The sequence below is a fragment of the Schistocerca piceifrons genome, chromosome 3, assembly GCF_021461385.2.
Source record: "Schistocerca piceifrons isolate TAMUIC-IGC-003096 chromosome 3, iqSchPice1.1, whole genome shotgun sequence".
In the NCBI taxonomy this organism is placed as follows: domain Eukaryota; kingdom Metazoa; phylum Arthropoda; class Insecta; order Orthoptera; family Acrididae; genus Schistocerca; species Schistocerca piceifrons.
In genome coordinates, this window is record NC_060140.1 from 742551975 (window position 1) to 742568001 (window position 16027).

At 38.1% G+C, this 16027-nt stretch overlaps 1 protein-coding gene across 4 annotated transcripts in view; it reads left to right on the forward strand.

The window, feature by feature from the left end:
- Positions 1-16027, forward strand: part of LOC124788153 (leucine-rich repeat flightless-interacting protein 2) — a 231697-nt gene that overhangs the window by 158652 nt on the left and 57018 nt on the right. For all 4 annotated transcript variants that reach the window (XM_047255304.1, XM_047255305.1, XM_047255302.1 and 1 more), the window contains one exon: positions 15156-15304. In XM_047255304.1, coding sequence (XP_047111260.1) covers positions 15156-15304 — 149 coding nt within the window. The remainder of the gene's footprint in view (positions 1-15155; positions 15305-16027) is intronic.

Here is a 16027-nt window from a genome sequence, read left to right on the forward strand (position 1 = left end):
TGCCTCGTCTGCATAAGATAGCTCTTACTGCCCCTTTGGGGGTGTTGAAAAGCTATATAATACTTAATGAGTCAGAAATGACCGAAAATTTGTTCAGTCAGAAGGGCCTGATGAATTATAGAGCTTGCATGATGTCACTGCTCTACCATAACCACTGACAGGCTCTGATAGAGGGGCTATGATTTTTCATCTGGGTTGACAGGACACCTCTCATCTGTTCCCAGATCTATAAGTAAATATTTTGAATTATGAAGAGCTAAATGAAAAGGATAAATTGAGCTATGTGGGAAAACTGAAATATTGCATATTAACCACATTAATTCATAATTTTAGATTTGTATAATTGTGTACAATTTTTAAAATGGTAAATTTATGCTAAGTAGTCAGAGAGCCGTAAGAAATAATATACAAATGTTTTTTTCTTCATATAAAAGTGTACATAAGTTTTTGTTAGTCAACGTATGACTATAAATCTTGACCATTGAGCACAAAAAAGTAAATATGTTCCTTTTTAAAAGACTTGTGACAGAAAAGTGGTGAACCAGCTGCCTCAATCCTCCTCCTGCTTTCTCCACCAAAAATTTTGATGTGCAAGAATGTTCGTGCTCTTTTAACAGAGAACATCCTAAATCCTTTTACCCAGTCTCATGTCTCTCTTTGTAGTCCAGTCTTCATACTCAGCATCTCCCTCTCACTGCCACTGTCTGTATATGTCTCTCTCCTGGTGTCTCCTTTTTCTCCCATTGATTTACAGCGCATCCCTCTGCAAGTGTCTCCTCTCTCATGTACACTGTCTCCTTTTGTCTTTCTTTCCCACTGCCACTGTCCCCACCATACCTCAACCCCTCAAAAATAGTGGGACAACACCAATCATCACAACTACTTGACAATTCTGGCAATTCAGCATGGCTTGCATAATTGTTTGCTTCTTGCTCCCCATTTACTTCAGTATTGTAATTGTATACGACATTATCAAAATGATTTATGCTGTCATTAACATCATATTCCCCATTTACCACAATAGTTTTATTAAAGGATACTTTGTCAGAGTCGCTCATTAATATTGTCTACATTACTAGCAGCACCTGCTCAAGTGATGATCTCGTCACTGATATTGTCTTTAATAGAATTCACCTTGCCTTATGTGGCAATAATTGACAAAACACAGAATTACAAGTGCTGAAATTGCAAGATGACTTCTGAAACTATGACAAAAGTTCCTTTCTTTAAGAATAATGTAAGCAGCACTTACTTTAACTGCAAACTCAGGCACTGCCCTTGCACTGTCATGGAGTTGTAGTCACGCACTCCAAATTATATGACTGGCTGGGCACTGTCAGCTGCTAGAGCACCTCTGTTGACCTCTGCGTTTAAAGTTTCACATGCAGCTCGCCCTGTGCCACATGCAGTTCCTAAAATAACTTGGTGTTCAATGGATGTTATTTGAGCACATACATTGCTCATAGTCCTAACACATTGTTTCATTGAATATTTAATACAGTAATTTCAGTTGTTTGAAAATATTATTCATTAAATGTCCCCTATTTGCTAATAAATTATCTCCATCGTTTAAAATGATTCCGTACGATCACTCTTCATAAAAATTGGTATGTAACCACAGTTCAGAAGTGAAATTCTCTTCTAATGTTCACTGTTCGTAACAAATGGCATCACATCTGATCAATAGTCACAGGGGAATCCTTATAAACAATTGTTTATATCATAATCCACAGCAAAATTCAGATTCACAGTTATTACCAAATATGCACTGTTCAGGATTCCTCCGACTTCAACTAATAACTATCAAAGTTCAGCCGTAATTTCCACTAGGTAATGTTTATTGTCCCAGCAAATTTCCTGCCACATTGATTATACACCAATTACTGGCTGTTTCCCCAGTTAGGGATTTCAATTGTAATACATCATGTTAAAATTAACCATTGTTTAGCAACATTTTCCGCAGTAAATGCTAAGTGCAATATTTGTGAAGATGTGCCAAGTGTAATATTCATGAACATCCATGCACGTGTTCAGACTACTTCCTCACACAAGGGGAGGCAAATGTCTATTAGAGCTGTTTTCCCAAACGATGCAAATTGTAACCCTCGTACATTAGATAGTGGGTTCCTAAATGTGACGCTTTCTACCAAAAAGGAATGCCAAAGTGGATTTTTGAATGTAACATCTTCATCTACTTCTCCTAGTACAACTGGAGGCTACTCGCTTAATTTTTACCTTGTAAGGATGATTTGGACTCATCAGCTGCAGACTCCTAACATGCATACAGTAAACAGAGCACAACAGAATGGGAAAATGTCAATGCAACTAAAATGAGAATTGCAAAATAATGGGATACCACTTGATTTTTTCTTTATTCATAGAATCAAAAAATCAAGAAAATGATTCCGAAAACCAGTCTACTATTAATGTTCACAGCAATATTTCTGGATACTAACCATCATTTCCCAAGTACCATAAGAAGTCATAGATTACTCATAAGACGTCATAGATTACTACGCATGATCTTAGGATCAGCACGAGATACCACTTTTACGTTTTCCGAGGCAACTTTCAACAAATTGTTCCATCTGTATGTGGATTCACATATTGCCTCTTCAGAGGACTGATTGTTGGCTCATACACATGATTTAAGGTTAACATAAGGTTGCACATGTACATCATCCAGGAAAATTTCCTAGAAATTGCTCCCATTTACACGAGATCACACTTCACAAGTGGATTCCCATGTTGTCTCTCTTGATTGTAGGCTCTTACTGAGCTATCTTAAAAGTTTGACACATACCTACTCTGGGCACATTTGTGATTAGTTTGTCTTGTCCACCAGTGAATATCAATGTTAACTGAAATTGGCAGTTAGTTTCTGAGTATGAATTGAGAAGGTGTTGAAATTGTTGTTAAAAAATTATCATGCAGGTAACATCAGAAGCTTAGTTGGAGATGTATTTTAACATTCAGACAGTAAATATAAGTAATGAAAGATATGCTTCTTGGCTCCAAGCATCGTAGGTGAAACCCTGCTGTCTCTAGATGTTCCAGCATGATATGGCTTCTACTCACCGCACCATTCTTATGCTCCAAGACCATTTGTTGTGTCACACAGTGATGTGAATCTTTATATACTGTATGTTAAAGAATAACAACAAAATATCGTAACATGTAGCCAGAGATGTGACATAAACACCTCACTCTGTGTAGTTAGATGTAGTAATCTTCACCTCCTTACTGACTGTTCCATTTTTAGAGGCCTCAGTCATCTCATTTGCAAAAGAATATCACTGTTTCACATCGCTGTCCTTCAGAGGTTGGCACAGTTGTAATTTTGTTATGGAAAAGGTTAAGTTTCTCTTTCATTATTCCCTGCAGAGATCATAATGACTACTTGAGTTGCTATGCTGCTTGCATTGTTGATGTAGTGGTCTCCTCAGTAGGGTTCTTTCTCCTTCCACATTCTCCAGATTTACAGCTCAGGCTGGTCATCTTGAGTGGCCCTACGTGGAATCATGGAGGGATCTGATTGTCTCCAAATATTTCATCAACCTGTAAAAAAAAAAAAAACGTGGGGGGGGGGGGGGGGGGGGGAGATACTACTATGGCTCCCGACATTGTGAAATGCACAGATTTTGTTTTAGTTTTCTGTTAAATTTTTGTAATATTGACTGGTAAGAACCAATACTCTAACAAAAGATATTACTGTATCCCGCTACTGCAGAATAATACTTCAACAATAAAACGTAAACAAGAGAAAAAAACAAAAATAAAATACCCTAAATTGCAAAGGAAATGCGCCATATGCAACAACAACACACAGTGCTCATGCAAGCATCTGCCAACAACAAAGTGTGTCCGATGAGTGTGAAGTCACAACTGTTTACATTAGATTTGTTTCAGCAGCTTCAAGTGGGTTCATGCGCATGTGCAGTTGAGTCTCGTTTGAGTAGTAGATTCTCCTGCTTCTGGCTACAGGAATGTGGCTGTTGGCTTTGCAAGCAGTCGCAGCAAGCAGCTATATGCTATCGGGAAAAGGGGGCGCTAAATTCATATTCTTGATGGGGGGGGACTTGTTTCACAAAGACCCTAGCATCCAGTGCACGTTGGTCTATTGATTATTCATATGGTTCTGAAAAGCATCCCTGTTGGTTTTTGAACACATTTTAAGTTGATTTCTGAATGAATAATAAGTTGATTTTTGAATGCGTGTGTAGTGTACATGATGTCTCTGTCAGGAGAATCCTCATCGCATCTAGAAATAATAAACTTTCCCCAGAAAAAAGGGGACGGGGCTATACGAGCTGAGCGGAGTAAAGCCGAACGGATGAATGCCAATCGCTGTGAGATCATGTGGTTGATTGGGTTTGCGAATGATCAGTGTTGATATAATTACAAGCGAAATCCATAGCTTCAGACTACCAGAATGGAAATAAACGAATAACAGGAAGAACAGATGACAAAGATTACGTATTATCTTCTCAGTGTATCCAAGAAAATCAAATTTTGACAGAAAAGACCAGTTGTACAGGCCCTGGCTAGCAGCCGCTTAAGTTCTATTCTTGAAGTAATGCAGAAAACATGTTGTACGAACATGTAGCAACGCCCAACTGGAGAATAATAGCAAGATAACTAAACCTGTGATTCACTGAAGTTAATCGGCAAACACATTTTGACAGTGGCAGGAATAGCTACAGAATTGGTGATACAAGATTGTTTGTTAGAACGAGGAAGGAGAAGAAACGGGGACGTCACACAAATTATGGAAGAATTAGACGATTCCAAATTTATATAAAAATATCGTAATACTATTTTTCGATCTCATACTTGAGAAACTGGTGCATATGAATGAAATGTGAAACTATTTCCTAATATAAAGCTTTTTGCTTGTCGTAGACCTAATACACATTTGATATTGGTACTTCCTGAATTATATTCTGTCATGTTATAAAAATGACCATTTGTGCCAAAACAGTCTCATTTATTTTGTGTGTGTTACAAAAGTGCTGCAATATTAGAAAGGCCTATTTTGTTTTATCTAGCAGACAGTGACAAAATAGACGTAATCAGATCGAGAAACCACAACAGTCTTGGGTATTATTTGTATTAACAGCTTTTTCAGTTTTAAATAATGACATATCGATTTTTCATGTAGAAAAATGGTTGACGAACTTTGATGAGGTAATAGATTCTTTCGCAGAAAGGAAAGCACGCCATGTAAAGCTGTAGTGAGATTAGAGAGAAAAAAATTTTAGGAGCTAAGGATTGAAGAAATGTGTATTTTCTTGCTTGTCTCTTGTCTTTATTGGTTTTATGTATCCTATATTTAATTTTCTGTCACACAAAACAGCAAGTTATTAGCTAATAGGCAATATAGAGCGCAAATTTTCTGAAAACTTCTTGTTCTCCCGATTATAAATAATCCCATCTGCTATTAACTCAGCGGTTTTTTTTTTTTTTTTTTTTTTTTTTTTTTTTTTTTTTTTTTTTTTTTTTTTTTTTTAAAAGGGGGGGGGAGGGGGAGGGGGAGGGGTGCAGACTGTCAAACTGGCCGACTGGGAGCAGGAGAGGACCCACAGGACATTTCAGTTTCCGCTGTCCTGAATATAGTTTGATGGCATCCATTACAAAATGTACACGTTTCAATTCCACAGAGCGAAATACAGTGACGTGCGATAGAAGAATGCTGTATGAAGAGGCGTGGCACTGCACTGCACTGCACTTAAGACCAAATAACATGTGTTAAATTTCCTCGAACACACATGTTTTATGTTTCAGACTTTTCAGAAAGATGTACACTACAAGATGAACATATTTTTGAAAGTTTGATTTTTTTTTTAGTATTGACCTTGTTAGCAAATATCGTAGATCCGGGGCTGATGCACAAAGCAGTCTTGAGTTATAGTGGGTAGTCTCCATGTGACCCGTGTTTTCATTTAGTGATTTTGCTGTTTCCCCTTCGTTTACTCTCACGTCAAATGAAAACAAAATGGATATCTGTGGCTGGGAGCTATCAAGTGCATTAAAATACATTCACATAATTACGGAAGGCTGAAATATGTTATTAGTTTTAGATTTTATTTTATTTCCACTTTTCTGACAGTCAAGCATTAATCGCCTTGCAGAACAATGAAGTTATTTTAGTCTGTTTGCTAAAGAAATTTGACTTTTATTAACCTTTTCAGCAGAGGCAGTCAATGTATTTGAAACGAAATTTTTAACTCCACAGTACTGGCTGGCTTCAGCTGTTCGCTGCATTTCAAGTGCACGTTTTCATCTTCTAGCACGTATGGCATTATGCCATAATAAAGAACCAAACATGATACAATACAGTACTGCTGCTCCAAGAAAGTTTACATCCCGAAAGCCACACTGAAAAGCTTAGTATCAGGTCGAGGTCTACTTCATTGGGAATCTGGACATACGAATGTGCACTTTAAGTATGCACTTTAAATGTGCACATTTTAGTATGGTTCACGAAATTCCGATGCGCATCGGGTATCCTCTGATGTATTGTTTCTTTTATGACATAATGTATGATCTTTCAATGTCTTACACATATGTACATAAGGGATCCCTACGTCACGCTAGCTGCGCAAGTGCCATGTCACCTGTTATCTGCACTCTCTGGCAACTTCTGAAATGAACCTATTTCTAACAGGTCGTGGGAAAATATTGCGAATGGTGGTTTGAAAAGTGTTACTTTCAAAGTAAATATTCTTTTACGTAAGTTGAACTACGTGTGAGAATGTACCATGGCTTTCTTAAATCACAGAGCGTTTGATTCTCATTTGAAAATCAACTCTTTGATGACGAGCCATTTTAGAAGAATTTCGAACCCTGAAGATCAGACATTTATGTCATTGTTAAAAATTTTACTGGCACATTTGTGTGATATATCTTAAAGTGTAACACGTTCAAAAAAGATCAACGTTATATGTGAAAGCTTAGCTTCTCTTGCAGCTTATTAACCTTAGAGACCAATATTATATGTGAAAGCTTTGCTTTTCTTGTAACAACACTATGTATATTAATTTAAACTGTTAACTTTCCCTGTTTGTGTGTTCGTGCTACTTAACAGTGATGTTGCTTTTGGCTGGTTCAGTGCTCTGAATATCTGTTGTCATTGGCTGGTGAGACCACGTGACATGAGCTATGACGCTTACAAAAGCGCACCGCAATCTCGATTTCAATGATTCGGAAAGTAACATGCGGTGTTTGGTGGAATTCCAATGTATACTTTTGTAATAAAAAAATACGCAGCATACATGTTGCTGCACATCAAAGATATTTCCAAAGTGTGTTTTTTTTCCCCTGAGTTTTGTTTTCTAAAGTGCCGGAAAATTCTATGCCCGTGTACAAAACCATAACCATTCAAAGGATTTATAAGTTTTGCAGTTCCGAGGGAAAATATACCGTCACTTAACACGGAAAAAGTATGTTTTCACCTGGGAGAAAGTGTATTTTTAACCGGGAAATCTGGGATCTTTTTCTTCCTTGTCCGCGTGTACACCCTGTTATCACAAGTTTTCAGAGCCATTGCCTCAGATGAGGCTTTCTATTTGTTGCTTTGTACTGTTGCCACCACTGGTCCTCTACAGCTGACAACTCTGACTTCTTGGGGGCTTTTAGTTCAGACTGTGATGTCATGGTTGACCAAAGATCACCTTTTCCAGTGAACTGCATTTCTCAAAGAGTGCAGGCCGAAAGTAGGAAGAACATAGATACAGGAACAATTGGTATAACAGTTGTAAATTGTCATAGCTATGTTGGGAAAGTACCAAAGCTCCAAGCACTAATAGAAAGTACTGATGCTCAAATTGTTATAAACACTGAAAGCTAGCTACAGCTGCAGATAAGTTCAGCCAAAATGTTTGCGAAGAATCTAACAGTGTTTCGAAAGAATAACTAAAAACAGTTTGTGGTGGCGTATTTGTTGCTGTTAGAAGTAGTTTATCTTGTTGTGAAATGGAATTAGATAGTTCCCATAAGTTAGTATTAGCAGAGGTCATTGTTGGCAACCGGAGTAAAACAATAATTGGATCCGTTTACTGACCTCACAATTTAGATGATACAATTGCTGAAAGGTTCAAAGAAAAATTGAATTTAATTTTAAACACATACCTGACTTGTACAATTATAGTTGGTGGTGACTTTAACTTACCCTCTGTATGTTGGCAAAAATACATGTTTAAATCCGGAGGTACACTTAGAAGATCATCCGTAATAGTATTAAATGCAGTCTCTGAAGATTATTTTGAGCAGTTAATTCATGAGCCCATGTGAATAGTAAATGTTGTGAAAACATCTTGACCTCTTAGCAACAAATAATCCTGAGCTAATAACAAGCATCAGAACAGATGCGGGGAGTATTAAACGCAGGGTTGTCGTAGTGAAATTGAATAGAGTAACCTCAAAAACCTCCAAAAATAAATGAAAAATACTGCTTATTCAAAAAAATCAGGTAGCTGAGAGGCAGTCTCCATTCCTTCCTAATTGACAGTGTTAGTGTATATCAGATGTGCCTTGAATTCAAAGAAATATTATCGGCAGCAATTGAGAGACTTACACCGAATAAATTAACAAACGATGGAGCTGATCGGTCAGAACACTGTTGCAGAGAGAATGGAGGGGGAAAAAATGCCAAATTTGAACGAACGTAAAATCTCCAAGACTGGTGATCTTTCACAGAAGTTCTAAATTTAGCATGGACGTAAATGTGAATTGCTTACCATAGTTTCTACAACATAATTTTGTGTCAAAACCTGGCAGAAAATTCAAAGAGCTTCTGATCGTTTGTGAAATGTGCTGGTGGCAAGACACAATCGATGCCTTTTCTGTGCAATAACAATGGAAATACTATCGACGAAAGTGCTGCCAAAGCAGAGTTACTAAACACAGCCTTCTGAAATGCCTTAACAAAAAAAGATTAAGTAAATATTCCAGAATTTGAATCGAGAACAGCTGCCAACATAAGGAACATAGAAACAGATATCCTTGGAGTAGTGAAGCAACTTTAATCACTTAACGAAAGCAAGTCTTCCGGTCCAGACTGTATACCAGTTAGATTCCTTTCAGATTATACTGATACAATAGCTCCATACTTAACACTCATATGCAGCTGTTTGCTCGACAAAAGATCTCTACCCAAAGACTGGAAAGTTGCACAGGTCACACCAATATTGAAGAAAGGTAGTAGGAGTAATCCACTAAATTACAGGCCCATACCATTGATGTCAATATGCAGGAGAATTTTGGGATATGTATTGTGTTTGAACATTATACATTATCTCAACATAAGTCATTGACATATAGTCAACATGGATTTAGAAAACATCATTCTTGTGAAACACAACTAGCTGTTTACTTACACGGAGTGTTGAGTGCTATTGACAAGTGATTTCAAATTGATTCCATATTTCTAGATTTCCAGAAGGCTTTTGACATTGTACTACACAAATGGCTTTGTGCTTATGTGACTAGATTCCTGATTTCTTGTCAGAGAGGTGACAGTTCACAGCAATTGACAGAAAGTTATCGAGTAAAACAGAGTGATTTCTGGCGTTTCTCAAGGTAATGTTATAGGTGCTTTGTAGTTCCTCATTTACATAAATGATTTAGGAGACAACCTGAGAAGCCGTCCTAGGTTGTTTTGCGGGTGATGCTGTCATTTATCGACTGGTAAAGTCATCAGAAGATCAAAGCAAATGAAAAAATGATTTAGAAAAGATATCTGTATGGTGCAAAAATTGGCAATTGACCATAAATAACAGAAAGTGTGAGGTCATCCACAAGTGCTAAAAGGAATCCGTTAAACTTCAATTTCACGATAAATCAGTCAAATCCAAAAGCTGTAAATTCAAGTAAATACCTAGGAATTACAATCACAAATAACTTAAATTGGAAGGCACAGAGATCTACTAAAGAGACCGCCTGCACTTGTCCGTCCATTTTTAGCATACTGCTGCATGGGTGGGATCCTTACTGGATAGGATTAATGGAGTAAATCAAGAAAGTTCAGAGAAGGGCTTGTATTATCACAAAATAGGGGAGAGTCACTGAAGCTATACAGGACTTGGGATGGATATAATTAAAACAAAGGTGTTTTTCATAGTGGAAGAATATTCTCACAAAATTTCAATCACCAACTTTCTCTCCAAATGCGAAAATATTTTTTTGATGCCAACCTACGCAGGGAGAAACAATCATCACAATAAAGTAAGGGAAATCAGAGCTCACACTGTACGAGTTTGGAATAATAGAGAATTATTGTGAAGGTGGTTCTGTGAGCCCCCTGCCAGGCACTTAAATGTGATTTGCAGTGTACCCATGTGGTTGTAGATGGAGATGTAGACTTATTGATCATTGGTGGTCACTTTTGTCTGTAACAGACACTGAGGTGGCGACATTGCAGTGTCATTCTGGTTCAGTATCCATTGTCAGGATATGACATATTATTTCCCATTTTCTCTAGATACTTAACATTCAAGTACCTTGTTACTCAACCGTGCATTGAGGACACCTTACTGACATAAGTACCACCCTTCATTAGTGCTGCCTGGGTGCAATATTTTAGCATAATGATAACCAGGTCCAGAGTTTCTGACTCCACATTCAGACGCTTTACTTTCTTATTTACTGACCCTGATTTGTAATCAGTTTGTGAAGGACAGTCATAAAGTTTTAACTGTCACTGTGAAAAAAAAAAATGTAGTTACGTAGTTACTTTTTTGTTTGCTGGTACATGGCTGCAGTCCTGGAACACATTGGAACCTTTGTGCCACAGTACTACAGCATATCTCCAGATGAGGCAAAAGAAAATAGTACAACTTACTGATCATGTGGAGATGGGCTGCACCATATTGTTGTGGGCCATCATTGACCTGCTACGGTACTGTGGCACTGGGTTTTCAATGTGTACCAGCAATGCACACATGTAACTGCAAACAATCAAAAAATAAATTACTTATTTTTTTATGGGGGGATAATAAAAACTTTATGACTATCACTTGTTGTACTGAATACTAGCATTCTTATTTTTTGCATTTAAGGCACTATAAGCTGACAGTTTTATTCTGTAGGCAAATTGAATCCTGTATTTTGTTATGAAATGACACTGTTGTTAAGGATCTGACCTTCAGTTTACCTGGCAATCCTAATTTAGGTTGTTTATGGTCTCCCTAAGTCAGTTCAGGTATGTAAATAAGTCCTTCCCCAGTCTTCTTGAACTGAGCTAGTGGTTCATTTCTGATGATCTCATTGTCAATGAAATGACCAAATCCGATTGTTCTTTGCTTGGTATCAATAAATAGTTTTGTTAAGTTTAATCTTACACCTCATAACAATATATCAAATTTGTGATCTGTCTAACACGTATCAACTAACAGAGTAATTTCTATTAGGCCTTTACTTTCCTGATTATGATTTTTTTGATTGCAAATGATTTTTTAATGTTCTATTTACTTTCTTCTTGGACCATCTTTCATATATGGTGGAGCACGTGTTAAGACTCCAGTGATATCACTTTTCCTAGATTAGTTTATTTTTTTCTGTCCAAAGCTGTTTCTTCCTGCATATAGCTTCTAGTTCCTCAACTTTACACACACACACACACACACACACACACACACACACACACACACACACATGTGTCTGTATGTGTGGATGGATATGTGCGTGTGTGCGAGTGTATACCTGTCCTTTTTTCCCCCGAAGGTAAGTCTTTCCGCTCCCGGGATTGGAATGACTCCTTACCCTCTCCTTTAAAACCCACTTCCTTTCGTCTTCCCCTCTCCTTACCTCTTTCCTGATGAGGCAACAGTTTGTTGCGAAAGCTTGAATTTTGTGTGTGTGTTTGTGTTTGTTTGTGTGTCTATCGACCTGCCAGCGCTTTTGTTCGGTAAGTCACCTCATCTTTGTTTTTATATATATATATATATATATATATATATATATAATAGAAGGAAACATTCCACGTGGGAAAAATTATATATAAAAACAAAGATGAGGTGACTTACCGAACGAAAGCGCTGGCAGGTCGATAGACACACAAACATACACACAAAATTCAAGCTTTCGCAACAAACTGTTGCCTCATCAGGAAAGAGGGAAGGAGAGGGGAAGACGAAAGGAAGTGGGTTTTAAGGGAGAGGGTAAGGAGTCATTCCAATCCCGGGAGCGGAAAGACTTACCTTAGGGGGAAAAAGGACAGGTATACACTCGCGCGCACACACACACACACACACACACACACACACACATACATATATATATATATATATATATATATATATATATATATATATTCTAAATATGTTTTTGGCATTTATGTCCTTTTTTATGATGTTAATTTGTTGCAGATTTTTGTTTCTGATAAGTTGTCTTTTCTGCTGGCTTGTTAAAGATTCTTGTGGTGAAACTAGTGTTGCCCATTTTTTGTGATCTGCACAAAGATTTTTATGCTTTACTTTTCTGTAGTGTCTAATATTCTGCCATGTGTCTTGTGTAATTCATGGTTGCTATACAATCAGTAATTATTGCCACCTTTTCGTGGCCCATGAAATTTCTCCTTCTTATGCAGTGTTCTTTGGTAATAGCATAACATCAGCAAATACTTAACAGTTGATAGTAATATCTTCTTGCTTGTAGCCCACTACAATTTGATTCTTAATTTTGTCAATATCAAATGCTTTTTCCTGTTCTTTGGGTTTGTCCAGGACATAGTATGAAGTTATGGGAATATACCATTCCCTTGTCTTTTGTTCAGAAAACTCACCCATGAATTAAATCTTTGAAGTTGTGCTTGTTAGTTGTATATTTATTAAAGGTAGCACCTATTTATTTAAATCTATTTCTTCAATAGCAGTACAATGAAATGACCTGACTTTATGAAAGTTTCATATTACAGTTAAATTTTAAGATTTACTGTGAATAGACTTTTGAGTGGAGAAGGAATTGTCCAACAGAAAGTTTTTGAATACAATCTTAAACTTCCCCACAAAACCTGTGAGACATTTAATATGCTCTGGCAGATTGAATACATGTATCCATGTACCTAACTCCTTTCTGTAACAGTGTTACACTACTGAAGTCTGCTTATAGGTTGTTTTTTGGCACAATAATACACTGCGACGGCAAAAGCCATTGGATACCTCCTAATATTGTATTGGAGATCCATTTTCTCTGTGTAGTGCAGCATCTGGATGTGGCATGGATTCAACAAGTCATTGGAAGTCCACTGCAGAAATAGTTGGCAATGCTGCCTCTATAGCCATCCGTAATTGTGAAAGTGTTGCCAATGCGGGTGTTTTTGCACAAATTGACATCTCGATTGTGCCCCATAAATGTCCGACGAGATTCACGTTGGGTGATTTGGGTGGCCAAATCATTCACTCATTGTGTCGTGAATGTTCTTCAAACCAACCACAAACAATTGTGCCCTGGTGACATGGCACATTGTAATCCATAAAAATTCCATCATTGTTTGGGAACCTGAAGTCCTCTGAATGGCTGTAGATGGTTTCAAGCAGCTGAACATAATTGTTGGCAGTCAATAATAGTTTGTTTGACCAGAGGACCCTGTCCACTCCATGTAAACACAAGCCACACCATTATGGAGTCAACATCATTGTATTCACAGTGTATTGCTGACAACTTGGGTCCATGGCCTAGTGGGGTCTGCACCACACTCAAACCCTACCATCAGTTCTTACCAACTGAAATTGAGACTCATCTGACGAGGCCACAGTTTTCCAGTCATATAGGGTTCAACCAATATGGACACGAGACCAGAAGAGGCGCTGCAGGCAATGTCATACTGTTAACAAAGGCTCTCACGTTGGCCATCTGCTTCCATAGCCCATTGATGCCAATATTTCGCAATGAGAATCCTCTTGTTTTCCATTCTCTTTAAGTGCTCATACCATCATAGCCTTGTTGTTTCTGTCCTGCTCTGCAAGGGTGCCCCTTTCACTATTTCTCTTGCCCTTTCATTCCTCATTGTATCCCTCCTTATTACTATTATATTAATTCTGAGGAACTTTGTTTCATTTGCCTGTTATCTGCTTGCATCTCTTTTTCTTCATTACCCATGTTTCAGATGCATAGGTAAATATTGGGATTAATGACTTCTATATATCACTTCTTTGCTTTTTTGTGTAGTGACTTGACCACAGGAAAAGAACACTTCACAGAAATAATTCTGCCTGTCTGCAAAGTGCACTGATATTTCTAATTTCCTCCATTTTTCTGTATCACACTTCCCAAGTACTTGACACTTTCCACCTTCTTCAATTGTCCACCTGCACTTGAAGGAATGAAATAATCTAGTTTGCAAAATTAAATATGCTGTGTGAAAATTAAATTACTCAGTACTCCAGAATTAATATTTCACTCTGCAGTGGAGTGAATTGATACTGGCTGATTAGAACTGCTTAGTGGGACTCGAACTGGGAATGATGCTCTTTGCAGTCGATAAACTCTCTGACTGATCTACCCAGCCATGGCTTAAGATCTGTCCTGACAGCTTCGATTTTCTCAGTACTTCTCTCAGACTCTCTGAACTTCACAGTAGTTCTTCTGCATACTTTGCTGGACCAGCACTCTCCAAAGAAAAGGTATGAAGAAATGGCTTAGCCTTTGCTCGGGATTGTTTGCAAAGCAATCTTTCACTCAGCAATGGAGGGTGTGATGTTTTGAAACGTCTTGACAGATGAAACGTGTGTGCCAGAGCAGGACTCGAGCCTAGAACCATGCCTTTCTTGCCTACACAGCAAGCCCATTCGATATGAGCACTGCAATGAGTCCTAAATCGGGTAACAACCCCCATAACAACCCTTAGGTTTTGCGGGAATCCATTTCTTTGTGATAACCTTTACCCGTTTGGGCTAGTTCAGCAAGCTATACAGGAGAGGTTCTGTAAGGTTTGTAAAGTAGGAGAGATATTGGCAGATGTGGAACTGTGAGGACGGATTGTGATTTGTGCACTAGCATTGTTCATGAGAAGTAGTTTCTGGTTTCAACTCCTGGTTGGGCACACAGTTTCAATCTATCAATAAGTTTCACTTACTTCTCATAGTCTAAAGTTGTGGTAAGAAATTTAATTACGGCATATAAACTATTTCCTTATAGAGACATTCTCATTTCGTCAGATCCAACATCACGAGCAGCGCGTGTGGCAGCCACTGTTACATCAGGAAGACTGTCTGCCGGTGCAGGTGGCAGTAGCGGGAGTTATACGTCCAGCCGCAGATCTTCCGAGGACTCTTTGGAGGAAGGTATCAACCTTCGGGATGTTAGGGTACGTATTTATGCTAGGAAGTGCATTTTGCTATTGCATTGCATGTGTAAGAGCTGTTTGATAACTTCAAGATGTAATAATGAGAATCAGTGACTATTACTTTATTTTACAAGTGCTTATTCAGAAAGGCTATGACTGACTTTTTCCATAAGTGTGGAGACCTGTCTTTTTCTCTGCTGTCGCAAATGTCAACATCAGTACACTTGATGTTAGTGTTTGGGAGTGGCAGGCAGGTGTGTGGGACTAGTCTTTCACCTGAGCTGACCATGGGGTGCAGGATTGAAATAGGTATGGACAAGGATATTCTGCATGTTGGATGACTGGCAGAACTCTACTTTGAGTGATAAATCATGTCATGAGAACAACTTTTGTTAGAGACAAAATGTTTGCTGTTGCTTTCCAGTGACAATAGGCATACTTATGTACTGCTCATGCTCATGAGAGGCAGCAGGGTATAGGCACCATGTGGCTTGCACATACCTTGTGTGTTGCCTATAATCCAGTCATCTATTCCATGTGAAAGCGGATAGGCACAGCAAAAGTAAAATTCCTGATTGTTCCTAAAATATATTTCGCCACTTGACTCATTCTTAAGGTTTACTTGTCGAAAATCACTCTTATCAATTTCCTGGGTTCGGTAGAATGCAGTACACCTGGTTAGCAGACTCTGCTAGTGGTGAAATCTAATTGTCTCAGGGCCAGTGAAAGCTAAAGGACACCTAC